Source organism: Trachurus japonicus, chromosome 15 (assembly GCF_045865225.1).
Source record: "Trachurus japonicus isolate A0001 chromosome 15, Traja_1.0".
Taxonomy (NCBI): Eukaryota; Metazoa; Chordata; class Actinopteri; order Carangiformes; family Carangidae; genus Trachurus; species Trachurus japonicus.
Window position 1 is genome coordinate 641,291 of NC_140921.1, and position 25,461 is coordinate 666,751.

The window sequence follows — 25,461 nt, forward strand, 5'->3', positions numbered from 1 at the left end:
CCCTTTTTCTACCAGTTTCTAGGTAGATGTCTGTAATTTGATTTCTCTTTCTATTGAACCAGATTTTTCCCTTTGTTTTGAAAATGTACTGTTTGGCTTCACTGTCTTTCCATTTACCAAAGTTAGACAGTACTACATCATTAATCTTATTATCCTTTTATCAAAATGGCACATTCATAAATGTAGATACACAAATCAAAATCTTTTTTTTTCTTACATTTAAGAACGAAGTCAAGCAGTATATTAAAACCATTGAAAAATCTAATAACACAAAAGCTGTCAAGACCTTGAACCTATGTGCTCTCTACAACATATTTTTATAATGCAATCTGTAAAAAATGCCTTTATGCATGTAACCCCCTGGCGATAATATTTGTTGTGTTGAATTGTATTGTTTTGCATAAATTTTTAATAAAGTTGTGAAAAAAAAACAAAAAAACTTTGTTTTCCGAAAAGAAATGGAGCATTGTTTTAAGTTACTTATTATTATTTATTTTAGCATAGCATCTTTATGTTTTTATGTATGATGTGCTTATGTTTACTGTTTTACTCAAAGCCCAAATCCAAATTACTATCAATACTGTGAATAATCATGCTGCTATGAGCACTTTGCACTTTGTCCACTATATATATATACATATACAGTTACTGTACTGATACTGTATGTGTCCACCACACACATACAGTATATGACAATCAAAATCTTGCCTCATCTTTGTATAATAGCTTGTATTCTGTGTATTTTATCACTTTTATGTTATGTGTATAGGGACTACAGATGGAAATTAGCTGGGAGCTAAATCTGGTGCAACCATCTTTTCATTTTTTCTTTTAAATGATTAATGTAATTGCACATTGTCCCTTATTAAACGAATAAACTAAACTAAACTAAATTAAACTTCCCTTGTTACGTCACATCGTATGTTTTGTGCCCAGGTGGCACCTGTCACTAATAGTCCAGGCAAAACAGCGTTTTCCGACAGACTAATTGTAACAGAATGTTTTTCACCATACATCATTTCTATGAGGTGTCTAGAACAACATACTAAAAGTCCTAAGAAATCCTAGTTGGGGAAATATGTTTAATTCTCATCATTATTTACTGTATAAAGTCTATGGTGGCGATAAGGCCAGACAACAATACACCCAAATAGGCTTTCCTTTTTTTCCTTTACTCCTACCACAATGAAACTTTACACAATGAAAGTAGACATGAAATGTAACATTTTTTTGTATTTCAAGTTTCTTTGAAAATGAATTTGAATATGCAAATGAGCAATACACTAATCAAATATGCCCAAAATACACCCGAATAGACTTATTTTTTTCCCTTTACTCCTACCACAATGAAACTTTACACAATGAAAGTAGACATGAAATGTAACATTTTTTGTATTACAAGTTTCTTGGAAAATTAATTTTAATATGCAAATGAGCAAAACACTAATGTAATACTGTATGCTATAGGCTTATTTTCTTCCTTTACTTTCCCCAACTAGGATTTCTTAGGACTTTTAGTAGCCTATGTTGTTCTGGACACCTCATAGAAATGATTTATGGTGAAAAACATTCTGTGACAATTAGTTCTATTTTTGGGTCCAAAATGAGCTAAATTGCCTGGACTATAAAAGAAAACGAATGACAAGTAAAAAAAAAAAAAAAAAAACCCAAAAAACAACAGCAAAAAACACATCATCTGTTATTTTCTGTTTTATTCTGTATACCGTTCATTATGCTGTTTGTATTTCTGCTTTTTTCAATAAAAATTTAGATTTCAACATTAAAGTTTAAAGAATTAACATAAGAAATCAAACTGATACTAATACTAAATACTAATATCACAATTCTATCTAGTATATTGTATTGATTAACCATTTATTTGATTTGTAATGAAAACACATTAGGATTCAGTTAAAAAAATATTTCAAATGATCTATTTGTAGAAATAAACTGTTAAATCTTAATAGATTTTAATTGCAAAGTGAGACACAGGAAGTCATTCCTGCCTGTTGATACCAAGCTGTTTAAGGGTCATCTGCCCTGTTTATACTGAGTTTACTAAACGCACTATTGTTCTTCTGTTCGGCCATTTTCTTCCGCCTTTTTACGGTCTTCTTCTAGTCCTTCATACTTTGTGCTATTTCAACAATTGAATTCTGCTCTCCTCTCCCACCTTCAATTGGTTACAGGTGTTCGTTAAGAGACTCATAAATTGCTACTGCCATCGTTTGCAGCACATCATCACATTACAATGGCAACATATTTATGTCTGTGCTCTCTGTGGCGAAGCGGCAGAGTAAAGGTTTACCAATCATGAGGTCATAGGTTTGATTCCTGCCTCAGTCATGTCATTGCTAGACTTATGATTCCAATTTTGTAATTCACTGGAATGGGCATTATACTTTGTTTGAATTCACCAAAAAATAGTCACAAGTCACAGAAAAGTCCTCTACTTACTTGATGTGGCTCATTTCTACTCTATTCTCTTTTTTTAAGCAGAAGTCAGTGAGCCTCTTATACAGGGATTTATTTTACCCTTCTCTCATTGAATGTAACTATGGTGAAGTGGTTAGATCACTGGGCTGAAGACCTAAAGGTTGCTGGTTCAAATCTTGCCTCAACAACAATAATAGTGAATTATTTTCCCAGTCGTCCTCTGTTGACTTCTGATAACTTGCTTCATGTTGAAACTGCTGCTCTCAGCCTGAAATTCACAGAAATTTTCATTGTAAGTCATTCAAGCTTGACTCTCAAGCTTTCTTGGTGTTGACACAGTGTGTTTCCAACAGGTGCAGCTTTGGGCTCATTAACTTCAGAGTGAGACAGAGTGCAGCTCATCAACAGACAACAGTCTCTGCAACTGTGTGTGCACTGTGCCCTAGAGGCAGAGTGAAAGTCTACTGACCATGAGGTTGTGGGTTTGATTCCTACCTCGGTCAAACATTTGTATGGTGATCACTGCTTGCACTATTTGCTAATTCTGCAACAGCGTTCAGCTGCTTTCAGCATTCACACGCATTTCCATCAGGAAATGCTACTTTATCTAGTTTTATTTATTCTTATTCTATTGTATTCTGCTTTTATTTTAGGAATAATATTTTTTATTTATCTTGGTCCTGTTCAACTCTTGGGTATATTACACTTATGTTGATTTTCTCTTACTACAGGAGTTTGTAACAGAGATAAATGTCCCTCCATTCCGAATCTGAATAAAATAAAGAAACAGAGACTTTTCTTATTTATACCAGCTGTACCAGTCAGTGAAAACACTCATAACGTCTTTTAATGACATTAATTAAACCGTAGAGTTGTGTGTGTGTGTGTGTGTGTGTGTGTGTGCAGTGGCGAAAGTAGTCTGCTACGGGCCCCAATGCAAAATGATTGAAATTATTGCTATAACAACAGTCAGGGGCCGATGTTAGGGTTTATGTTAGAGACAGGCGTCTATATGGGACAGGCTTTTTTTAATCATTATTATTAGGCCTATTAATTTCAAACAATTCTGATGCTCAGCAAAGATGGAAAATCTATAACATAATCAAATGGTTCTGTTGTTACTGTTTAAAAGAGTTAGGATAGAAGGGAAGGGTTGGGATGGAGAGCAGCATTCATTTACAAGTTTAATCTGCACCAATTACACTTTTCCTAAATAAATGTGTGCTCAAGCCACAGACTGTACTACTTAATGATAGATAGATAGATAGATAGATAGATAGATAGATAGATAGATAGATAGATAATAGGCTAGCGACTCTTCCCTTGGCTTTTTATTTTTTATTTTTGCGGGGATAAAAAACTGAATGACCAGATATTGAAAGCAAATCCCCATAATCCAGAATAACATCCAATGAATTACAGTAATGATGTAAAAGCCAAGATGTTAATACAGTAGCCTACCACCAACTGATAATTTTATTTTTTGAAATGTTTAATTTACTGTAATTTTTTACCAGAGTTCACCAGAGGCCTTTTTTGGCCACGGGCCCTAATGCAACGGCATTACTTGCATTAATGGTACATTCGCCACTGTGTGTGTGTGTGATGAAAGCAGAGTCGTTGCTGCGTGTTAAAGCAGAAAAAGCTTTTATTTATTTATTTATTTAGTTGCTGGCTGAAGTCGCTCGACTCCAACAAAGGAACCAGAAAGAACATCAACAATATGAATATAGGATCTCTCAATCAAAATTATTACAGCTAAAGCGGCGGGAGCGTGTGTCTCAGAGAGCGCTGGTCTCCCGCGGTAACGCCGACATCGCCACGACAACCAGAACCAGAACCAGAACCAGGACCAGAACCAGGACCAGAACTTCCCTCAGCAGCAGACAGATGAAGATGAAGCGACGGCCGATGATCGATCGATAAACCAGAGCGGCATTTCTATGCAAATGAGAATGACTGATGCATCCTGGGTAATTTAGGGGCAGCGCCGACCCGGCATTTTTACATTGCACTCAGTAGCTTTTTGTGTTTAGATGGAGCGTAGACTAACTAACAATCAATTTGAATGTTTTATTTTGTGTTTCTTTTGTAGCACTATGTCTCATCATTATTTTGACACCCTCTTTGAAACCCACCGTTCACGCTATCTTGAAAAACTACAATGAATGAATCTAGCGGTATGCTCCTTTAGCCTCCCACAGTGATCAATGACTCCACACAGTGGCCAGAAATGTCTGACCCAGACATCTACACGTATTTGGTGGAATCACCGGGAGGTTTTGGCTCAGTGTTGTCTGGAAACAGCCTGTTAATAGACAACTTGTTGTTACTTAGTTTGTCAAGCCAGTTAGGCTGAACTTTTCAATGCTGCCCCTAAATTACCCAGGATGCATCAGTCTTTCTCATTTGCATAAAGATGCCGCTCTGGTCTATCAGTTATTGCAGTGATACTCGAGAGGCTGATGTGATGTGAGGACGTGCAGCTCAGGATCAAACCGGGTCTTTCCGGCCCGGTGGCGGCGGCTCGGCCCGTTTCCTGTCGGGACCTTTGAGCCCAAACACAAACAAACGCTGCTCTTCTTCTTCTCTCTCCTGCTGCTCTCAACAACTCAAGGCAAACTCCAGAAGAAGAAGAAGAAATAGAAGAAATCAAGGCAGAACGTGAGATGACAGGAAGTTGGTCTACGAGCTAAATAACGGAGTTACATCTGGTACAAAACGAACGGCGTGAGAGCCACTAGACCCGGTTCTTCTTCTGACCCGGGCCACTAATCCCTTTCTCTGTTTTTTATTTTATTTTATTATTATTCTCTTTTTCTCAGGAAAAAAAACAAAAAAAAACTCCAAGAAGCAGCAGCAGGAAACAAACAAACATTTTGTTCTGTGGCAGATTCAGGATTCAGGACCAGGACCAGGACCAGGACCAGGACCAGGACCAGGACCAGGACCAGGACCAGGACCAGAGACCAGGACTGAGACGTCGGGCCGCGACCGAAGCAACAAACCAGCTCCAAGATGAACCAGTGAAATCTGAGATTAAGTCAGTTAAATCAGGATTAAACCGGTTTAAATTTAGGATTTAACTCAAACATGAGATTCAATTCATCAAGAACCGGATTAAACTGGTTTGGGACTCGACTCCAAATCTGGACGAGCCGTTTAAGATCGAGTTGAAACTGGTTTCAAGCCTTGAAATCACTCCAGACTGGGTTTAAACCGGTTTAAACTGGTTGAAACCGGTTTTAACTGGTGTCAGACTGGTTGTAAACTGGTTTTAACTGCGACTTAGTCTAGTTTTAAACCGGTTTAAACTGATTTAAACCGGTTTAAACTGGTGTCAGACTGGTTGTAAACCGGTTTTAACTGCGACTCAGTCTAGTTTTAAACAAGTTTAAACTGATTTAAACCGGTTTAAACTGGCGTCAGACTGGTTGTAAACTGGTTTTAAACCGGTTGCGGTTCGGACCGGGTCTTCACTGGCCTTGGAGCTGGTTTGAACTGGTGTCAGACTCTGCTGCGACTGGTCTAAACTGGTTTAAACTGGTTTCACACTGTGACTCTGCGGTCAAACTCAAAAGTTTAATTCAAATCTAAAAAGTAACGTAACGTAAAGTCGTCTCGTCTCTTCGGACCGATCGATCGCAGGTCTGATGCTTCGGCGCTTTGGCCCTCGCCAGCGTCCGTACGCAGCGCCATCAAACACAGACGGTGAAATACGGGTGAGTGGAAAAGCAAGTGCAGCTGTGTTGGGGGAGGGAGGGGGGGAGGGGTCGGATCGTCAGAGGGGCGGGGCCTCAGTGGAAGGGGGCGGGGCCTCGGTGGAAGGGGGCGGGGCCTCAGTCGAAGGGGCTGAAGTCCCGGGTCAGGTTCTCGGACTCGTCGTCGTCGTCGGAGAAGAAGTCGTCCTCGTCGATGTCGTCCTCGTCGTAGTCCTCGTGCCACTCGGGGACGTATTCCTCGTCGTACTCGTCGTCCTCGTCCTCCGCCTCCTCGCCGCCGTCCTCGCAGTTGTTGTTGTCCGAGTCGCCCGAGTCCGAGGCGCGGTCCGACTTGGACCTGAGGAGAGAAGGCAGACAGAGTTCATCTCATTGCAGTCATCTTGAAATTTAAAGTGGTTTCTTGTCGGTTGACCGATGGAGTCGACTCATTCCAGTTTTCATGCCGGTGCCACCACAGCACCTTCATATTGACCCCTTCCACGTGACGTCACGTTCCACTCGCGGTAGCTAGCTGGCCACTGGCAGCGGGGTTACATGAACAACAGGACCAGTGTGAAGATATACAGACACGTTATCGATGCCATTATAAGTTAGTTTATCTATAGTGTATAGTTGATGTAAACACAGTTGAAGCTAACTGAGCTACATGCTGTGGCTAACAACAGCTAACGCTCCTATTAAACATAGCACCGTCACAACGTAGTTGCCGCCGGCGGATCGCGGCGATTACAACGAAGACGGCTTCCTGTTTTCTTTTCTTTTTCAGCCGGGTTTAATCAGAGAATGATCACTAATTATACAGACGTCGGGTCAGGTCTTCAACACCCACGGGTCGGACCAGGTTTTAATTTCCAGGTCCGTTAACTGTAGTTAGCAGCAGCTGCTGTATGGGGAGTGTGGCACTGACTGACGTTATAGCTCCTTAGCGGTGGAAAAAGCACAGAAAACTGAGATATTCTACGGCGAATAACAAAAAAACAAACAGAATATTGCAACGGATGAGTAGATATTCTATTTTAAATAAGTGATCATGCTGTGAGGTTGTAGTGTGAAGTGATCGAGCCACATTGTTGGACGGCACCCATACACAGTACATTATCACTGAGCACTTTCTGCCGTCCGTCATGGCGTCGCCTCTCGCGTCACGTTCTAATTGTGACGTAGCTGCAAGGGGTCAATATACATGTGCCGTCAAAACGGTGGAATTTATGCAAATTTATGCAAATGTGCTCATGTTAAAGGTTGAATATGTAGAATATTTATTAAAAGCTATATTTTTTCAAAAATAATACATCCATGGGGCCTTTAGAGGGGTACAGAATGAAAGTATTGCTTTTCCATAAAAAAAATTTTTTTAGTCTGAATTATTATTTTTAATATTTTTGACGGGCTCGACAATGACTTTCTCTCAACGTTCTGTTTACATTCGTACCTGCCTGTAGCCGACACGTGGCTCAGTTCTCCGCTGCTTTCCTGCCTCCTCCCGGTCGGATGCGTTTGTTTCCAACCAAGCCTTTTTAATAATCAATCGGTGGATCAATGGATTATCATATACTTGTTAGGATGGTGTATTTGTGTAGTCTTATCTGTCATAAACACGTTTATCGTCGCGGACTTTCGGTGCCACGGAGCTCCTTTTTTTTTTTTTTTTCCAACTTGACGAGAGCAGTGACAGCGGAGGCTCTGAGGCTCTGAGCAGCAGCGGTGTGAAGGCAGAGAGCCTCCACTGTCCCTGTAACAAGCTACAAGTCATTTATTCTGCTGTTAATGACGGTAAAAATGAAACATAAGGTAAATATCCTGCTTAGTCCTCCTCCTGTCTGTCCTCTGATCAGAGCGGAGTCCCTAGCAACGGCCCGTTTTACCTAGCAACGGTCTGGCAATCGACTGCTGGAATTCTTTTTCTGTTGTTTTTCTTGTCATTCTACATAGTCAACCTTTAACAAAGAATTTCAAAAAACTTGTAATACATTTTTTGTTTGTCTTAATGTAAGTAATCAACTCAGTAATTTTCATGGAGATATCTAAAGGTTAAAAATGTTACCCTATTCATGTGAAAAAAATGTTTTATATGCGTATAAATGGGATATGTTTGGGTGTTTTTCTAAACTTTCCCCTAATGGGATTCTTCTGGGCTTTTTTTCCCTCACTCAGGACATGTTGAGGATACAAAACCAGTTGAGTTTGCTTCTGTTGCGATTTGTTCAACGTTGAGCCCTTTTTTGGCCTAAAATGACAGGAAACAGAGTTCATCTCTACTCAGAGGTTCACTTCCTGTCCGGCCGGGCGGCGTGCTCGGGTGCTCGTGTGCGTCCACTCACACTTTGTTGGCGTCCGTGTTGTTGGACAGGTTGGACGCCTGCGTCGACTCCGGCTCCACGCCGCTCTTCGACTGGTACCCGACCCGGAAGTCCTGGATCACAGAGACACGGAGACATGGAGTCGGACAAACTGGACCAGGACTCAGACTGGTTTAACTGGACCGGTTCAGACTGGTTCAGACCGGTTCAGACCGGTCCACATAGATGCATATACTGACTAGATGCTGTGTTCCCAGGCAGCTCTATAGGACGAATCTCCTTGTTGTTTACAACTACTTCCTGGTAGAAAACCAGCATGAGAACAATAGTGACGGACGAGAGTTTCTCTATATTTATCTACTTTTTCATGTCACTATATCACCGTTTAGACTAATCTGATGTTTGTAAAGTTTATAAAACCAATGATTGGACAAACATTACTATTTACGTGTGCACATTTTTGTAATTAGTCATGGTTATCATAGATTAGCAGGGCTAACGGTTAGCTACCTGTTTAACTTTAATAACTCAGTGACTCAATAAACGCTCCATGAAAAAATATTTTCTCCAGCGGATATCTGAGTTCCAACATGACTGAGCTAACTGGAGTAGTTTCATGTGGTGTCCCACAACGGGAGGGTTTTAACAGCTGACGTCCTGCTGGTAGCTTAGCTACTGTTAGCTTAGCTACCGTTAGCTTAGCTACCGTTAGCTGTCCCTGTCAGCTGAGCCACTGATGCTTTCTAGACACTGTGATTCCCCCAAACTGAATAAATCCAACACATAGCAACACAAAACACACACACAGAAATAGTAATGTTTCTTCAATCATTTCAGATTTGTCTAAACGGTGATAGGGCGTGAAAAATATGATATATAGCTAAACTCTCGTTCGTTACTATTGATCTCATTCACATTACAGCTGGTTTTCTACCAGGAAGTAGAATGTAAACAACAAGGAGATTCGGTCTATTGAGTGGAATGTGTCAACACGGTGGCCATCTTGGTCAGGGGGAAGCCGTGTCAACTTCCTGCACTAGTCAACAGAGGCAGACGACATTTATATATTTATGATTTTATCATATGATAATTTTTTTTTTAATGTATTAAACATATACTTACACACTCAGACACACACCCACATGCATAAATATACATACATTCATTCCACTACAAGGGTCTCACCGGGTCTGACTGCTGGTCAGACGTTTATATGTCTATGGTCAGAAACCCCTCACCAAGATGGCCGCCGTGTTGACGTACGCTGAGAAGCAGAAGGCGACATCTAGTCAGTAGGCTATATATATCTATGACCGGTCCAGACTGGTCCAGACCGGTCCAGACTGGTTCTGACCGGTCCAGACCGGTCCAGACCGGTCCAGACCGGTTCTGACCGTACCTGTGTGGAGTGCTGTAGAATGGCCAGCAGCCTCTCGTGGATGCGGCGGATGAGCTCCAGCCCCGTGTTCAGATGCTCCGGCTTCAGCAGCCGCACGCAGGAGGCCAGGTCGGTGCACTGCAGCAGAGTCTCCTCTAGGGGGGGGGAGAAAATAAAAACTTTTCATAATGACAATATGGTATTTCACTTTTTCACAATAAAAGCCATCAACTGTTTCACAATAAAAAAACACACAACTGTTTTACAATAAAAGTGCTGCATTCTTTCACAATAAAAGCCCCTAACTGTTTCTGAATAAAACCCCCCCAACCTTTCACAATAAAATCCCTGCATTCTTTCACAATAAAAGCCCTGCACTTTTTCACAATAAAAGCCCTGCACTTTTTTGCAATAAAATCCCTGCATTGTTTGACAATAAAATCCCTGCATTGTTTCACAATAAAAGCCCGGCACTGTTTCGCAATAAAATCCCTGCATTCTTTCACAATAAAAGCCCGGCACTGTTTCGCAATAAAATCCCTGCCTTCTTTCACAATAAATGCCCTGCACTTTTTCACAATAAAAGCCCTGCACTGTTTCACAATAAAATCCCTGCCTTCTTTCACAATAAAAGCCCTGCACTTTTTCACAATAAAAGCCCTGCACTTTTTCGCAATAAAATCCCTGCATTGTTTCACAATAAAAGCCCTGCACTTTTTCACAATAAAAGCCCTGCACCTTTTTACAGTAAAAGCTCCCAACTGTTTCACAATAAAAGCCCCTAATCATTTCTGAATAAAACCCCCCAACCTTTCACAATAAAAGCCCCTAACTGTTTCTGAATAAAACCCCCCAACCTTTCACAATAAAAGCCCTGCATTGTTTCACAATAAAAGCCCCTAACTGTTTCTGAATAAAACCCCCCAACCTTTCACAATAAAATCCCTGCATTGTTTCACAATAAAAGCCCTGCACAGTTTCACAATAAAACCCCCCAACTTTTCACAATAAAAGCCCTGCATTCTTTCACAATAAAAGCCCCCAGCGCGTCTCACCCAGCAGGATCTGCAGGGCGTTGGTGTGCAGGTCCAGAGCCTCCGTCTGCTGCTCCATCACGTCCATCTTCTCCGTCTCCTGGTTGTAGTAGCTGTAGACGCACGAGTAGGCCAGAACCTGCAGGCAGAGAGGAGGGCACGGTGAGCACACACAGAGAGACACACACACACACACACACACACACACACACACACACACACACACACACACACACACACACACACACACACACACACACACACACAGACACAGAGACACACTCATACACACTAGGGCTGTCCCAAACGATTATTTTTCTCCCGATTAATCTATCGACTATTTTTTCGATTAGTCTATCAGTCTAACGATTAATTTTTTGACTAATCTAACGATGATTTTTTGGTTGACGATTAGTCATTTACAAAAAAAACACCTCTGAACACTTCTCTTATTTAAATTGTTCAGATACTCTTTCTGGTGTGCATTCCTCTAAATAATCTTTTTATCAGTTTGCTTTAACCTGGAAAATAGACAGATGAGTGCACACTGAGATATTAGCACAGTGATTTTGAATAGGCACATTTATTTAGTATAGTCATGGAGCAGAGCAGTGTTTCCTCTGGGATGTTTTTTAATGTGCAGGTGGGTGCAGGACATCACCCTCACATACGATCTGCTGCTGTGCTGCGTCCAGATGCAGAGAGCAGCAGCGGAGTGGATAAAAAAATTTAAAAAAAGACAACACGAGGACGTGTTTACATCTATGGATACATAAAGTAGCGGAACCAGAGGGAGGGGGCGCGGGGGGTCCACGATCCGTATGAGTTTCGCTTTTACCGCGCAGCACAGCAGTGTGTGTGTGTGTGAGAGAGAGAGCGAGCATCAATAATGGTGAAAGAGCGCTATGAGGAGATGAATGAAGGGAACGATGTTGCAGCTTCAGGTGCTCGTTCCCGTGGTGCTGCTGTGGTAGCATGTGTTTTTCTGCTGCAGGTGTTACAGTCGGTTCACAACCCGACGGTGTGTTGTACGTGTCGACGTATTTACGTAATCGACGTAATCGATTACGTCGATTAATCGGGACAGCCCTAATACACACACACACACACACACACACACACACACACATTCTTGTACTTGCTGCATAGTGAGGACCGAGTGAATTTCCTGCAAAGTGAGGACCGGCATTTCTAGACCTCATGTCAACACAGGAAACATATGTCTGAACACTAGGGGGAACCAACAAACTATACATTCGTTCAGATTGTGTGAAAAACAAAGTTTCAGGAAAAAAGTTTTTAACCATCAGAGTGAGGACCGATTTGAACTTTTCACCTTGCGCTCTGATTGGCTGCTGTTGATGGGCCATTAATTAGCAGAGGCCCCAGCTTCTGCTTCTCCAGCAGCTCTCAACAACTCTGTTACTGCTCTGCCTTTCTGATGAAGGCTGACCCTAACACCTGAACATATTTTCACAGTTCCAACAAGTGCATTCTCAAAAAACCCTCATATACATTTTGTGTACATATTCATAAATATGAATAAAAATATAATGAGTGTATTTTTTTTATATTTTTTTTCCCACATTCAGTCTTGATCATAAAATAATCTCCATCATCATAAACAGGATTTTAACCCTTCAAATGACAGATGGAAATTCCCTAAAATCAAAGGTGACAAGATGTGTGCATATTGCTCTCTCAGGATAACAAAACTTTTCTTCTTAAAATAAGATTTATCTTGTTATCATGAGGAAACAGAACACACTTGGCCAGCGATGGCCGGCGATGGCCGCAATGACGGCGGGGTAGCTATCCATGGCTACTTAACCAAAAGTCTTTGAACTATCAAACAAACAAGTGAACTATGGACTATGGAAGCTTGAATGGCCAAAATATGAAGTTATGACGTGAACCATATGTTGCGGTGTGTAAAAAAAAAAAAAAAAAGGCAGTTGATTCGGTGGAAACCCTGCTTACAAAACTGGCAATCAAAGATGATGTGGAAATTATGATTTAATAAATATGAAAAATAACATGAATTAACTCTGTAGCTACAGACTTTCCAGATCTCAGTCTGTTATTATCTCTTGGAGACTGTGGACCCACTTGTAGTGCTCCACCACCATAACACGAGCTACATGATATGATAAACCTCTGTTAAAGTTAATTCCGGTATCTGTAACTTTCTCTGATGTTCTTTTGTGACATACTGTTTGAGTTCACTATTCTGTCTGTCTGATATACTTTCAGCAAAAGTCTCAAATGAGATTCCCAGAGTAAATAAAATTTTGTGTTATTGAGGAGAAAATCTTGAGGGATAGTTATCTGTCCTGTACAGTTCCATATACTGTAAAGATGATCTGTATATTGATTTTCCTCCTCCTTGCACTCTTAGCATATAACTCTTAGAATCTAAGAAAATTAGACCTCAGCCATCTCTCTAGCTGAACCGTTCTTCAGGAGCTGTATTAGGATGGGTAAATTTGAATCAGATGGAGGAAGAAAATGCATCAATACTTTACATTTCCTGAAAATTTCCAAATCAAAATTTCATAGTCCTTTGAATTAATATGAGCCTCCATCATTGTTTTTATATAATGAAATTGCAGTCTTTTAAATTTCTCCATCTGTCTCTTTAACAGGTGAGAGGCAGCCAGTGTCACTCAGCCGGTGAACTCTTCACCTTGCACAGAGTGCTCTGGCTGCTGAGTTGATGGGTCGTTAATTAGCAGAGCCCCAGTCCTGCTTCTGCTTCTCCAGCACCTCACTAAAACCCTGTTAACCCTTTCAGTATTTTGCCTTACTGAAGACGTTTGACCATAAAACACAAACATATTTTCACACAATTCCTTTAACTGGATAAAGTCTAAATTAAAAAAAAAGTGCATCACTTTTTATGCCTTTAGATATATTTTCTTTTTCACATTAAGGGCTCTAATTTCGTAGCTCTCTCCCAGTCTCTGTCGTGTTTAGGCACACTTTGCAATTTTCGTCCACCACGCACCCTACTGCAAATCCTCCTCTTTCCCACCTCCGTCCCTCCAACCAGCGCAAGTGGGAAATAGAGAAGGCGTGAGAGGGTTTAGAACAGCTGATTCAAATCTACACCAAATAATTCACTAACGCTTTAAGCTAGGAGGCAGACATTTGAGTTTGTGTATCAGGAAGTGAGGCCCATCAACTGTGTGGAGTTCCGTGCGACCCTCAGACGTGTCAAAGGTCACCGTGTGTTTGTCGTTCTTGTTCCTCTCAAGGACACACAACAACACTGTCCCTTCGGACTCCTTGGTTTGTGTTTCAAGACGAGTCAAGTGCAGCAGACCCCTGGCACCTATTATGTGGGCCGATCCCCACCATGGCGACTGTCGTCTGTCTTTTTTTTTTAAGTAGCCTATATACAGTATTTTTGGCTTTTCATACCTTTATTTGATAGGACAGTTCAGAGTGTGAAAGGAAATGGGAGGCAGAGAGAGGGGGGAATGACATACAGGAAAGGGCCGTAATGTTCACTGTTGACTTTAAATCATGTTGTTTGTGCTGTGAAAACTAATGAAAGCTCAAGTCCCATTGTCATGGGCATGATGTGCATGTAAAAAAATGTGTAAAAATGCTCTGCTATGACTATTTTTTGATAAAAAAAAGTTGTTTAAAATAAATCTCCAAAGACACTAACAACACGTCCATATTTCTCCCTCATTGAAAAATTCACATCTTATTAATATGCATGATTTGCTTGGTCAGGGTTGCTAGGTAACGGCGGTGCGCGCAGTGTTGCCAACTGGCGACTTTCCAAACCCTCTTGGCGACTTCTTTTGTAAAAAGCGACTAGCGACAAATCTAGTGACTTTTTCCAGAGATATTACAAATGTTTCAGGACCTGAAATCACGTTATTACAGCTGTATTCAACGAGCAGCGGCGCTGCCGCGAGCACTCATTGGCGGGCCCCCCCCCCCCCCCGCGTCAATGCGTCAGGGGCAAGGAAGACAGACAGGTGATTTGAAAACACGAAGCTCACGTCAGGTTTCAAGTGCAAGCTTGTGTTTCCTCTGGGGAGTCTTTGTATTAAAATGCAAATTTGAATGTAAACCGAAAAGTGAATGAAGTTTAAAGACAGAGAAAGAAAATGGATCACAGGATTCGAACCCAAGTCTACAGATTATAAGTCAGCGACATTACCACATTGCCACCGCTGCCACACATAATTTTGTGGTGCATCCAGCTGTTATGTAGGAGTGAAGTGCCGCTATCGCGGTGAATTACTACAACAAACAGCGGCATGAGCTCCTGAGCCGCCGCTGCTGTGAATTATAAAGTTCTTTAGGTGCTCGCATCCAGAGGCCACGCCCACAGTCTCTGAGCTACTGGTAACAGGCTGGTATCACCGTCCTTAACCGCTCCTCACCGAGCACAGAGCAACGTCGCCGTCATCGCTGTTTAACGTACGTTACTCCAGCTTTACACCCTGTGGGTAATTTATATAATGAGATGGGGGGGAAATCAACGGGATTGGTTGCTATAGTTTCGTGACGCACGAAAACGGACTCCAATTTGAAAAATTGAATTCAGTTTTTTCAGACTCTGGTACTAAAACTGCATTTTCAAGTCTAAAATGCTCAGTTATTGCGTGGATTAGCAATTTTGCTCCTGAAATGCCTTGTAGCAGAGCCCATACACTAAATTGACATGTTAATTATTTTAAAAAGACGATTTTTGGTTTAGGGAATCTTTAAGTATTTATATTATATTAATAAATAAAGAATATAGTACTCAACTAGGTAATGATTGAAAAAGATAAAATATCAAATTTTCCTTGCCACATATTTATGGCCATGTCATGTCTTTGTATCAGCCAAAACTATTAAAATGAATAATCATTATAAAACCGTGAATTATCAACATTTTCCTGAAGTCAGACCACTTCACATATTAAAACAGATATCAGCGATCCGGTGGTTTTGTCTAATGCTGCGTTCCAGGCTTTTGAAACCGTAAGTTACAGCTTTGTTACGACTTTGTAGCGTTCCAACCCGTAGCTCGTGTTTTTACCGTCCTGTTGCCTGTGAAAGTCACTATAAACGGCCACTCGTAACTTCCGACCCGTGAACTCGTACCAGATCGAACTGGTATGACTTCACAGGAAGGAAAAACACAAGTTACGAGTTTCCTTGAACGCACCATGAGTTAGCAGCCCCCGCCCTCGTCAGGCATCTATTGGTCCTCGTCCCTACGTCACCACATTCATGCGCATCCCTTGGCTGCACACACAGCCCTTCATGCCGTTCTCTCTCCTCATTGGATAACACTTGTATCCTACAAGGAAAGTTTTCTCCTGGTTTACAGCAGAGCAGAGTGACGGAGAGACCAAACACTCTATGGAAGTGATGCTGACAGAAAATAGGACTATTTAGGACTTATATTAACAAAAACATTCACCTGATATCTGCTTTAAAGGCGACTGGAAGATAGGCCTAACTATAATGAGCCATTAACTGCCCTCTTTAAAAAAAAAAGTCATTAGTTTCCGCATGCAGCAGGTAGAGTCATGGATGACATTGAGGATGGCTTCTGGTCCACAGCCTCTGATGTAGAGGGGAAACTGTAGGGTAACAAACAGTGGTCCTCTCATTGTTGCTCATCTGTTGTGATGGCACGCCATACATTGTAAAAGTAAGGAATGCCTCACCACCACTGTGCTTTATTTATGATAATGAAAAAAAAAAGACATTTTAATTGTTTTTTTCCCCCAGATGTAGACCACATAGACCAGTAGTGCTCATGCAAGAAGATGATTTGTCCAAAAAGACAGTATTTAATCTAGTACCTAGTTACTAGTTGCCTCTGTATGGTGATTTTGGATATGGACCTGGTCCAACGTGGTCTACGTGTCAAACAGAAAACTGTTCTTACTGAACTATAAAACTAGAAAAAAAGCTTTCACTATTTCGGACATGAATGGTCTAGACGTGGAAAAAGAAAAACAGCAAAATGTCTCTTTATTGCATTTTCATAAATAGAATAAAGGTTTTATATAACTAAAAATTGGTAGGTCTCCAGCTTCTGTCATGATCTAGTAATGTAACTAATGATCTGTCTTGTCTAAGTAGAGTAGTTTTGGATCTGGACCATGTAAAATGAAGTCTAAACGACAATAAAAGTTTCACAAATATGACAGTGGGTTTTGGACAGCACTTAGCCTTAATTTGCTTATTATTATTATTATTATTATTATTATTATTAATAATAATAATAATAATAATAACATTTTAAATGTTAATCCTTTTAAATTTAAACAAATCACATGGAAAAATATTGTCATAGCACAAATTCAATAATTATCCATTGAATTAATTAAAACAATTTTCAAAAAATCATAAATGGCCATGCAAAACAAAACAAACATGATTTCTAGTAATGTCTTAGTACAGCAGCAGGAGATTAGTCCTATATGCCTAAGCGTTTGGTGAATATTTGGGTGCAGTACCAAATTTCACCAGTAGGCGGAGCAGAGAGCAAAAAGTGTGTGAAATTCTGGCGAAAAATTCTTAACTTACTATCAAACTGAGGACCCTCTGTGAAAAACAGAGGGGAGCTTATTTATAGCATTTAGAGCTAATTTAAAGCTTGACAAAGTGAGGACCGGCCAAAATGTCCTCACATCCCAAAAGTGTCCTCACAGTGTTGGTTAAAAACTCTCGCCGGTCCTCACAATGTAGTATGTACAAGAACACACACACACACACACACACACACACACACACACACACACACACACACACACACACACACACACACACACACACACACACACACACACACAGACACACACACACACACACACACACACACACACACACACCTTCCGGGCCTGAGCCAGGACTTTACAGGCGTCGATGACGAAGGTCAGAGACTTCATCTGCAGCGCCTCGTTGATCGACGACACTTTGTTCTCCAGGTTGATGGCAAAGTCCTGAAACACACAACCACAACACACAATAAAAGCCCTGCAGTTTCAAAATAAAAGCCCTGCACTTTTTCAAAATAAAAGCCCTGCAGTTTCAAAATAAAACCCCCTAACTGTTCCACAATAAAAGCCCTGCACTGTTTCACAATAAAAGCCCTTCACAGTTTCACAATAAAAGCCAAGCACTATTTCACAATAAAAGCCTTGCACAGTTTCACAATAAAAGCCCTGCACTGTTTCACAATAAAAGCCCTTCACAGTTTCACAATAAAAGCCCAGCACTATTTCACAATAAAAGCCCTGCACTGTTTCACAATAAAAGCCCTGCACAGTTTCACAATAAAAGCCCTGCACAGTTTCACAATAAAAGCCCTGAACAGTTTCACAATAAAAGCCCTGCACTGTTTCACAATAAAAGCCCTTCACAGTTTCACAATAAAAGCCCTGCACTGTTTCACAATAAAAGCCCTTCACAGTTTCACAATAAAAGCCCAGCACTATTTCACAATAAAAGCCCAGCACTATTTCACAATAAAAGCCCTGCACAGTTTCACAATAAAAGCCCTGCACTATTTCACAATAAAAGCCTTGCACAGTTTCACAATAAAAGCCCTGCACTGTTTCACAATAAAAGCCCTTCACAGTTTCACAATAAAAGCCCAGCACTATTTCACAATAAAAGCCCAGCACTATTTCACAATAAAAGCCCTGCACAGTTTCACAATAAAAGCCCTGCACAGTTTCACAATAAAAGCCCTGAACAGTTTCACAATAAAAGCTCTGCACTGTTTCACAATAAAAGCCCAGCACTATTTCACAATAAAAGCCCTGCACAGTTTCACAATAAAAGCCCAGCACTATTTCACAATAAAAGCCCTGCACTGCTTCACAATAAAAGCCCGGCACAGTTTCACAATAAAACCCCTTCACAGTTTCACAATAAAAGCCTGGCACTGTTTCACAATAAAACCCTTTCACAGTTTCACAATAAAAGCCCTGCACAGTTTCACAATAAAAGCCCAGCACTATTCCACAATAAAAGCCCTGCACTGTTTCACAATAAAAGCCCTGCACAGTTTCACAATAAAAGCCCTGCACTGTTTCACAATAAAACCCCTTCACAGTTTCACAATAAAACCCCTTCACAGTTTCACAATAAAACCCCTGCACTGTTTCACAATAAAACCCCTTCACTGTTTCACAATAAAAGCCAAGCACTATTTCACAATAAAAGCCTTGCACAGTTTCACAATAAAAGCCCTGCACTGTTTCACAATAAAAGCCCTTCACAGTTTCACAATAAAAGCCCAGCACTATTTCACAATAAAAGCCCAGCACTATTTCACAATAAAAGTCCTGCACTGTTTCACAATAAAAGCCCTGCACAGTTTCACAATAAAAGCCCTGCACAGTTTCACAATAAAAGCCCTGAACAGTTTCACAATAAAAGCTCTGCACTGTTTCACAATAAAAGCCCAGCACTATTTCACAATAAAAGCCCTGCACAGTTTCACAATAAAAGCCCAGCACTATTTCACAATAAAAGCCCTGCACTGCTTCACAATAAAAGCCCGGCACAGTTTCACAATAAAACCCCTTCACAGTTTCACAATAAAAGCCCAGCACTATTCCACAATAAAAGCCCTGCACTGTTCACAATAAAAGCCCTGCACTGTTTCACAATAAAAGCCCTGCACTGTTTCACAATAAAAGCCCTGCACTGTTTCACAATAAAAGCCCTGCACTGTTTCACAATAAAACCCCTTCACAGTTTCACAATAAAACCCCTTCACTGTTTCACAATAAAAGCCCTGCACTGTTTCACAATAAAACCCCTTCACAGTTTCACAATAAAACCCCTTCACAGTTTCACAATAAAAGCCCTGCACTGTTTCACAATAAAACCCCTTCACTGTTTCACAATAAAACCCCTTCACTGTTTCACAATAAAAGCCCTGCACTGTTTCACAATAAAAGCCCTGCACAGTTTCACAATAAAAGCCCTGAACAGTTTCACAATAAAAGCTCTGCACTGTTTCACAATAAAACCCCTTCACTGCTTCACAATAAAAGCCCGGCACAGTTTCAGAATAAAAGCCCTGCACTGTTTCACAATAAAAGCCCTGCACAGTTTCACAATAAAAGCCCTGCACTGTTTCACAATAAAAGCCCTGCACTGTTTCACAATAAAAAACCCCAACAGTTTCACAATAAAAGCCCTGCACTGTTTCACAATAAAACCCCTTCACAGTTTCAGAATAAAAGCCCGGCACAGTTTCACAATAAAAGCCCTGCACTATTTCACAATAAAAGCCCGGCACTATTTCACAATAAAAGCTCTGCACAGTTTCACAATAAAAGCCCAGCACTATTTCACAATAAAAGCCCCTAACTGTTTCTGAATAAAAAAACCCAACTGTTTCACAATAAAAGCCCTGCAGAGTTTCAGAATAAGAGCCCTGCACTGTTTCACAATAAAAGCCCTGCACTGTTTCACAATAAAACCCCTGCACAGTTTCACAATAAAACCCCGGCACAGTTTCAGAATAAAAGCCCCCAACTGTTTCACAATAAAAGCCCCTAACTGTTTCTGAATAAAAAAACCCAACTGTTTCACAATAAAAGCTCTGCAGAGTTTCAGAATAAGAGCCCTGCACTGCTTCACAATAAAAGCCCAGCACTATTTCACAATAAAAGCCCTGCACTGTTTCACAATAAAAGCCCCTAACTGTTTCTGAATAAAAAAACCCAACTGTTTCACAATAAAAGCCCTTCACAGTTTCACAATAAAAGCCCCTAACTGTTTCTGAATAAAAAAACCCAACTGTTTCACAATAAAAGCCCTGCAGAGTTTCAGAATAAGAGCCCTGCACAGTTTCAGAATAAAAGCCCAGCACTGTTTCACAATAAAACCCCTTCACAGTTTCAGAATAAGAGCCCTGCACAGTTTCAGAATAAGAGCCCTGCAGAGTTTCAGAATAAGAGCGTGCGTGCTGCTACCTTGGCCTGGTTGTGGAAGGTGCACCTCTCGTTGTAATCCTGGAACTTCTTCTCCTGACGAGCTGCTTTACTCACCTGCACACAACATGACATCATCATCATCTGATTGGACGACCGGTGAGGTCATGTGACCGTGTGTGTGTGTGTGTGTGTGTGTGTGTGTGTGTGTGTGTGTGTGCGGACCAACCAACCATGGCGGAGCAGTTGTAGTAATCTTTGTGTGTTGGTTTCCATGGTTTCAGACATCGCCAGCAGAAACCATGGTTACACTTGGCACAGGTCATACTGAGGAGAGGAAGAACACATCATCATCATCATCATCATCATCATCATCATCATCATCATCAGTGTGTGTGTGTGTGTGCCAAATGTTTTTTGGAAGAATAAATTACACAATATCAGAATTATAACACTTGATTTCCAAAAACAGACGTTTTATTAATTCATAGTTTTGTGTCTGAATATCATTAAGCCATCATATGTTTTGTTGCATTTTCAGGATTTGTTCAAAAATGTTTTAAAATGCTCCTTTCATCCCAAATATTTTGGTCACGTTGGAAACTGCAAGTGTTTTGGTCTGAGGTGTAATAATCTGAAACAGAAAGGGGTCAGGGGTCCTTGAGAGGGTTCAAGGGGGTCCTCAACTTTTACTTGAGATTTTACCACTTTTCCTAGAATTAAAAAAAAATGTTTAAGAAATTTCACCACTTTTTTCTAGAACTTTTTTTTTATTTTAAGAAATTTTACCACTTTTTTTCTAGAAATGTTTTAACGTTTTTGGAGAAACTGTACCACTTTTTCCAGAAATTTCTCTACAATATTTCCAGAAATTCACGCCATTGGCCCTAATTTGAACGTACATTGACTAAAAAAAGTAACGATCTTCAGTCTCAGAACAAATACTTGTGTATTTCTTGGGTTTTTGCTTCAAGATTTTGTCCAATGAGGGTCCGTGGTCTAATCTGTGTCATTTTAGGGTCCTTGATGTAAAACAGTTTGAGAGCCACGGCGTTAGAGCACCTTACATGTATATTACATTTAAAAACAGACCAATTCTATAAAGTTAGGGAACTCTGTTTTAACTATGTAGAGTCTCTGCTGCAGGGATTTACTGTTCCCCCGGGTTTGTTCTGTTTTTTTTAGGGCTGTCAGTTTAACGCGTTAATTAGATTAATTACACCGCAAATGAACACGTTAGAAAAATTAACGCAATTCATTCTGAGTGGCAATTCAATGCGCCAGCACTTTAAATTTGTCCCACTGAATGACCCTGGCTACTTGGCAGTGGCACGTCACGGTAGCATAGCACCGAGGAACTTGTCCGGACGTGTTGGTCACTTCCCACCTGCGTCGCTGGTCAAAGCAGGATGACAACAGACTGACCGACATGGACACGACTCACAGCCCGGACGCACTGCACTGCTGCGCTCGTCCTCACAGGCGCTTGGCTGCACAGGGAGCTGCTTCTCCTGCTCTCTCCCCGCTGGTCAAACATCGACTCCACTCGCATCTCTACCCGTCTGTACTCGGTTTTCCACACACACAGGTCTGTCTCTAGCTCTGTATGAATGGATGTGTGTGTCTCGCGTGCAGACGCAACTGACAAATAGACGGACAAGCAACAACTTCATTAATCATCATTAATTATTTTATTTTGAAAATTGACCGGATTCTCTCGTCTTTTCTGAGCCCGACTCCCTGTCTGGTACGACCTGGTCTATTCAGCTTGACAATGGCGCTCTTGTGAAAAATAGAACAGACGCCGAACTGAAGATAGGTTAACATGGGCGCTGATCGGTTCCTCACCTGGCCTAATTGGTTTGCTGGGATGTGCTTGACCATTTTCTTTTAAATTTCATTTATGAAACGCACTTCACCAATAAAAATGTGGATTTCAAATCTTCTCTTCTCAGTGTTTTCAATTGATTAGTCATGCAATACAATTTTGTAATGTCCTAGAATTTTAATTCTTTATTTGGGTACCTTTAGCAGATATAAGATTAAAATGCGATTAATTAGATTAATTAATTACAAATTCTATAATTAATTAGATTAATTTTTTTAATCACCTGACAGCCCTAATTTTTTTTGCTTTTTATTTCTGTGGACCATATTATGTATCCATCCTTTACTTGTAAAAGTGAAAAGTTAATACAAAATATTGTAAATATTGTGTGTGTGTGCGTGTGTGTGTGTGTGCGTGTGTGTGTGTGTGCGTGTGTGTGTGTGTGTGAGAGTGTGTGTGTGTGTGTGTGTGTGTGTGTGCGTACTGCAGGCAGCCCTCGTTCTTCTCGATCTGCGCCTGGCAGCTGGGGCAGCGCTTGGAGATGAGCTTGGCCAGGTGTTTGCTCTGAGCCTCCATGCTCATCCCCTCGTAGTAGCCGCCGTCGTCCATCCACTGGGACATGTGGCTGCAGCTGGCCGGGTAGTGGGCCTGGTGGGGGGGGGGGGGGGCGGGGGTAATTAAATCATGTTACAACTGTGTGTGTGTACTGTTCAATTCAAACATTCATAACAACTTTATTAATCCCACAAGGGGCAGTTCATTTTGAGCAGCAGGTTGTCGTGGTTCATACAGCCGACAATAAATAGTCCATCAAAATGAGTCGGATGTCGCAACGTTCTATTTTTAGATAATCAGCTGATAACGTGGAAAACCCATAGAAAATTTAAAAAAAATGTTTACCCTAATTTCAAAGCAATGACATTCAAAAACAATCTCCCAAAGTTTCACAGTCCAGATAATTGAGAAAAGGCACGAAAATGATGATTAAAGTTGACCTGCAACTTAAACCCTCTGAAAATGAGTGTTGCATCGGTGCAAAACATGAAATATCTTCTGAACCGTTTATGACAGAGACGAGCTGTAAAAAGCATCTGAATTGTGAGATTCTCTGCTTTCCGAGGGTCATTGAATGTCGTCTCTATGACAACAAGGGACCGTATAGGGTTCGTGTAATCACGTGGTACAGGAGCAGATGCCAGAGTCACTGGCAAAACTTTAACTGCAATTTTCTCAGATTTTAGAACAGAATAAGAGAGTAGGAGATCGTAATTCAAATGGCCACATCTAGAAAACCATCAAATGTAGCTGTGACTTTGACTAGGGTATCATTTTAAAGCTTATTTTCTAATCTTTCCATTGATACCAAAATCTCAACTTTGAAATGTGGGTCACTGTGACTCATTTTGATGGATCGGGTCACAAATAAATAGTCAATACAACACAGATCAGACAACATGGAGCTTTGAATGGATAATAGTATAAAAAAGCTTTTAAGAAATAAAGAATAGAATTTAAAAAAATAAAAACCCTATGAGGAATTTAAAAGTCTGAGTGCAGAGAGGACAAATGATTTGTTTTACACATAGGAAGGACATAACGGCCTGAAGGCAACAGAGAGAATTCACCCGCGAGGAGCTGGCTCGGCTCGGGGAGGCTGAAACGCTCTCTGCTTTTTGGAGGATTTGCTGTTTGCAAAAGGAACTTAAAGGGATAGTTCACCCAAAATTGGACTAAGGGTTAGGGTTCAATTGCCTTTGCTATTTCTTCTACCATCTCCACTACTGCATATTCTGTAGTTCTATTCTCCCTGAAACCATACTGATGTTCACTCAATATTTTATATTTGTCAATAAAAAAATCCATTTGTTTAGCAAATAATTTCTCTAATATTTTTGAGAATTGGGGAAGAAGGGACACTGGTCTATACTGTAGTTATCAATGCAATGCTTATCTCCTTGTTTGAATACTGGTATAACCTTCGCTGTTTTCATATTATTTGGAAAAACACCTTTTTGGAAGGACAGATTGGAAGACACACCAAAAAACATCCAAATACCTCCATGCTGCTCATATGTAATGTCCCTCTTGTATTGAAGCTCCGAAATGCGAAATTGTCCCGAAAAAAATTAAATAACTCTATATTTCAAGCTTGTTTTGTAGCGGAAGCTTCTCGAAGCTCCTCTTCCCGCTTCGTCAAATTTGGACGAACCGGGAAGAGGAGCTTCCGCTACAAACAAGCTTGAAATATAGACTTATTTAATTTTTTTCGGAACAATTTCACATTTCGGGGCTTCAATACCAGAGGGACATTACATACGAGCAGCATGGAGGTATCTGGATGTTTTTTGGTGTGTCTTTTTGTTACGAAGACAATTGGTATCCATTTGCAACCGTTATATGGACATGCACTGCTACGCCGAGACCCCCTGTAACTCAGAGAAGCCACGGAGGACTCTGAAACTTCTCCCAGCCCTTAGTCCACATGAGGGGGAGGAGATCATGAGGGAAGTTTCAATTTTGGGTGAACTATCCCTTAAAGTCTTATAGTTTGTGTGTGTGTGTGTGTGTGTGTGTGTGTGCGTGCACCTCGGGGAAGTTGCAGCTGAAGCAGGACGACCAGCAGCACTTGGAGCAGGTCCCCATGCTGCCCATGTTTTCTTTACACAGGATCTGGTCGCAGCCCTGAGGGTTGGTGCACCAGGTCAGGTTGGAGCAGCACTCCACGTAGCCGCGCAGCAACGCACTCTCATACTGGGGGGGGGGGGGAGCAGGGTCACAATAAGTCAAGTCATTTGTTTATTTATAGTTTGTATTCTGTTGCACTATTTCATAGGGCTGGG

General features: G+C 40.9%; 1 protein-coding gene and 1 long non-coding RNA gene across 2 annotated transcripts in view; both read right to left on the bottom strand.

Moving 5' to 3' along the window:
* Positions 1–4,066: 4,066 nt before the first annotated feature.
* Positions 4,067–6,192, bottom strand: LOC146972908 (uncharacterized). The gene is made up of 2 exons (XR_015037704.1): positions 5,879–6,192; positions 4,067–5,707 (listed from the first exon to the last, which is right to left on the bottom strand). It is a non-coding gene; the product is annotated as an uncharacterized LOC146972908 (long non-coding RNA).
* Positions 6,193–6,242: 50 nt separating this feature from the next.
* Positions 6,243–25,461, bottom strand: part of cul9 (cullin 9) — a 101,070-nt gene continuing 81,851 nt past the window's right edge. Inside the window, exons 37-45 of the mRNA XM_085799144.1 lie at positions 25,208–25,372; positions 23,106–23,269; positions 21,027–21,120; positions 20,836–20,910; positions 17,731–17,841; positions 10,892–11,009; positions 9,858–9,991; positions 8,480–8,571; positions 6,243–6,495 (exon numbers count right to left, since the gene is read on the bottom strand). Coding sequence (XP_085655270.1) covers positions 6,276–6,495; positions 8,480–8,571; positions 9,858–9,991; positions 10,892–11,009; positions 17,731–17,841; positions 20,836–20,910; positions 21,027–21,120; positions 23,106–23,269; positions 25,208–25,372 — 1,173 coding nt within the window. The 3' untranslated portion in view covers positions 6,243–6,275. The remainder of the gene's footprint in view (positions 6,496–8,479; positions 8,572–9,857; positions 9,992–10,891; positions 11,010–17,730; positions 17,842–20,835; positions 20,911–21,026; positions 21,121–23,105; positions 23,270–25,207; positions 25,373–25,461) is intronic.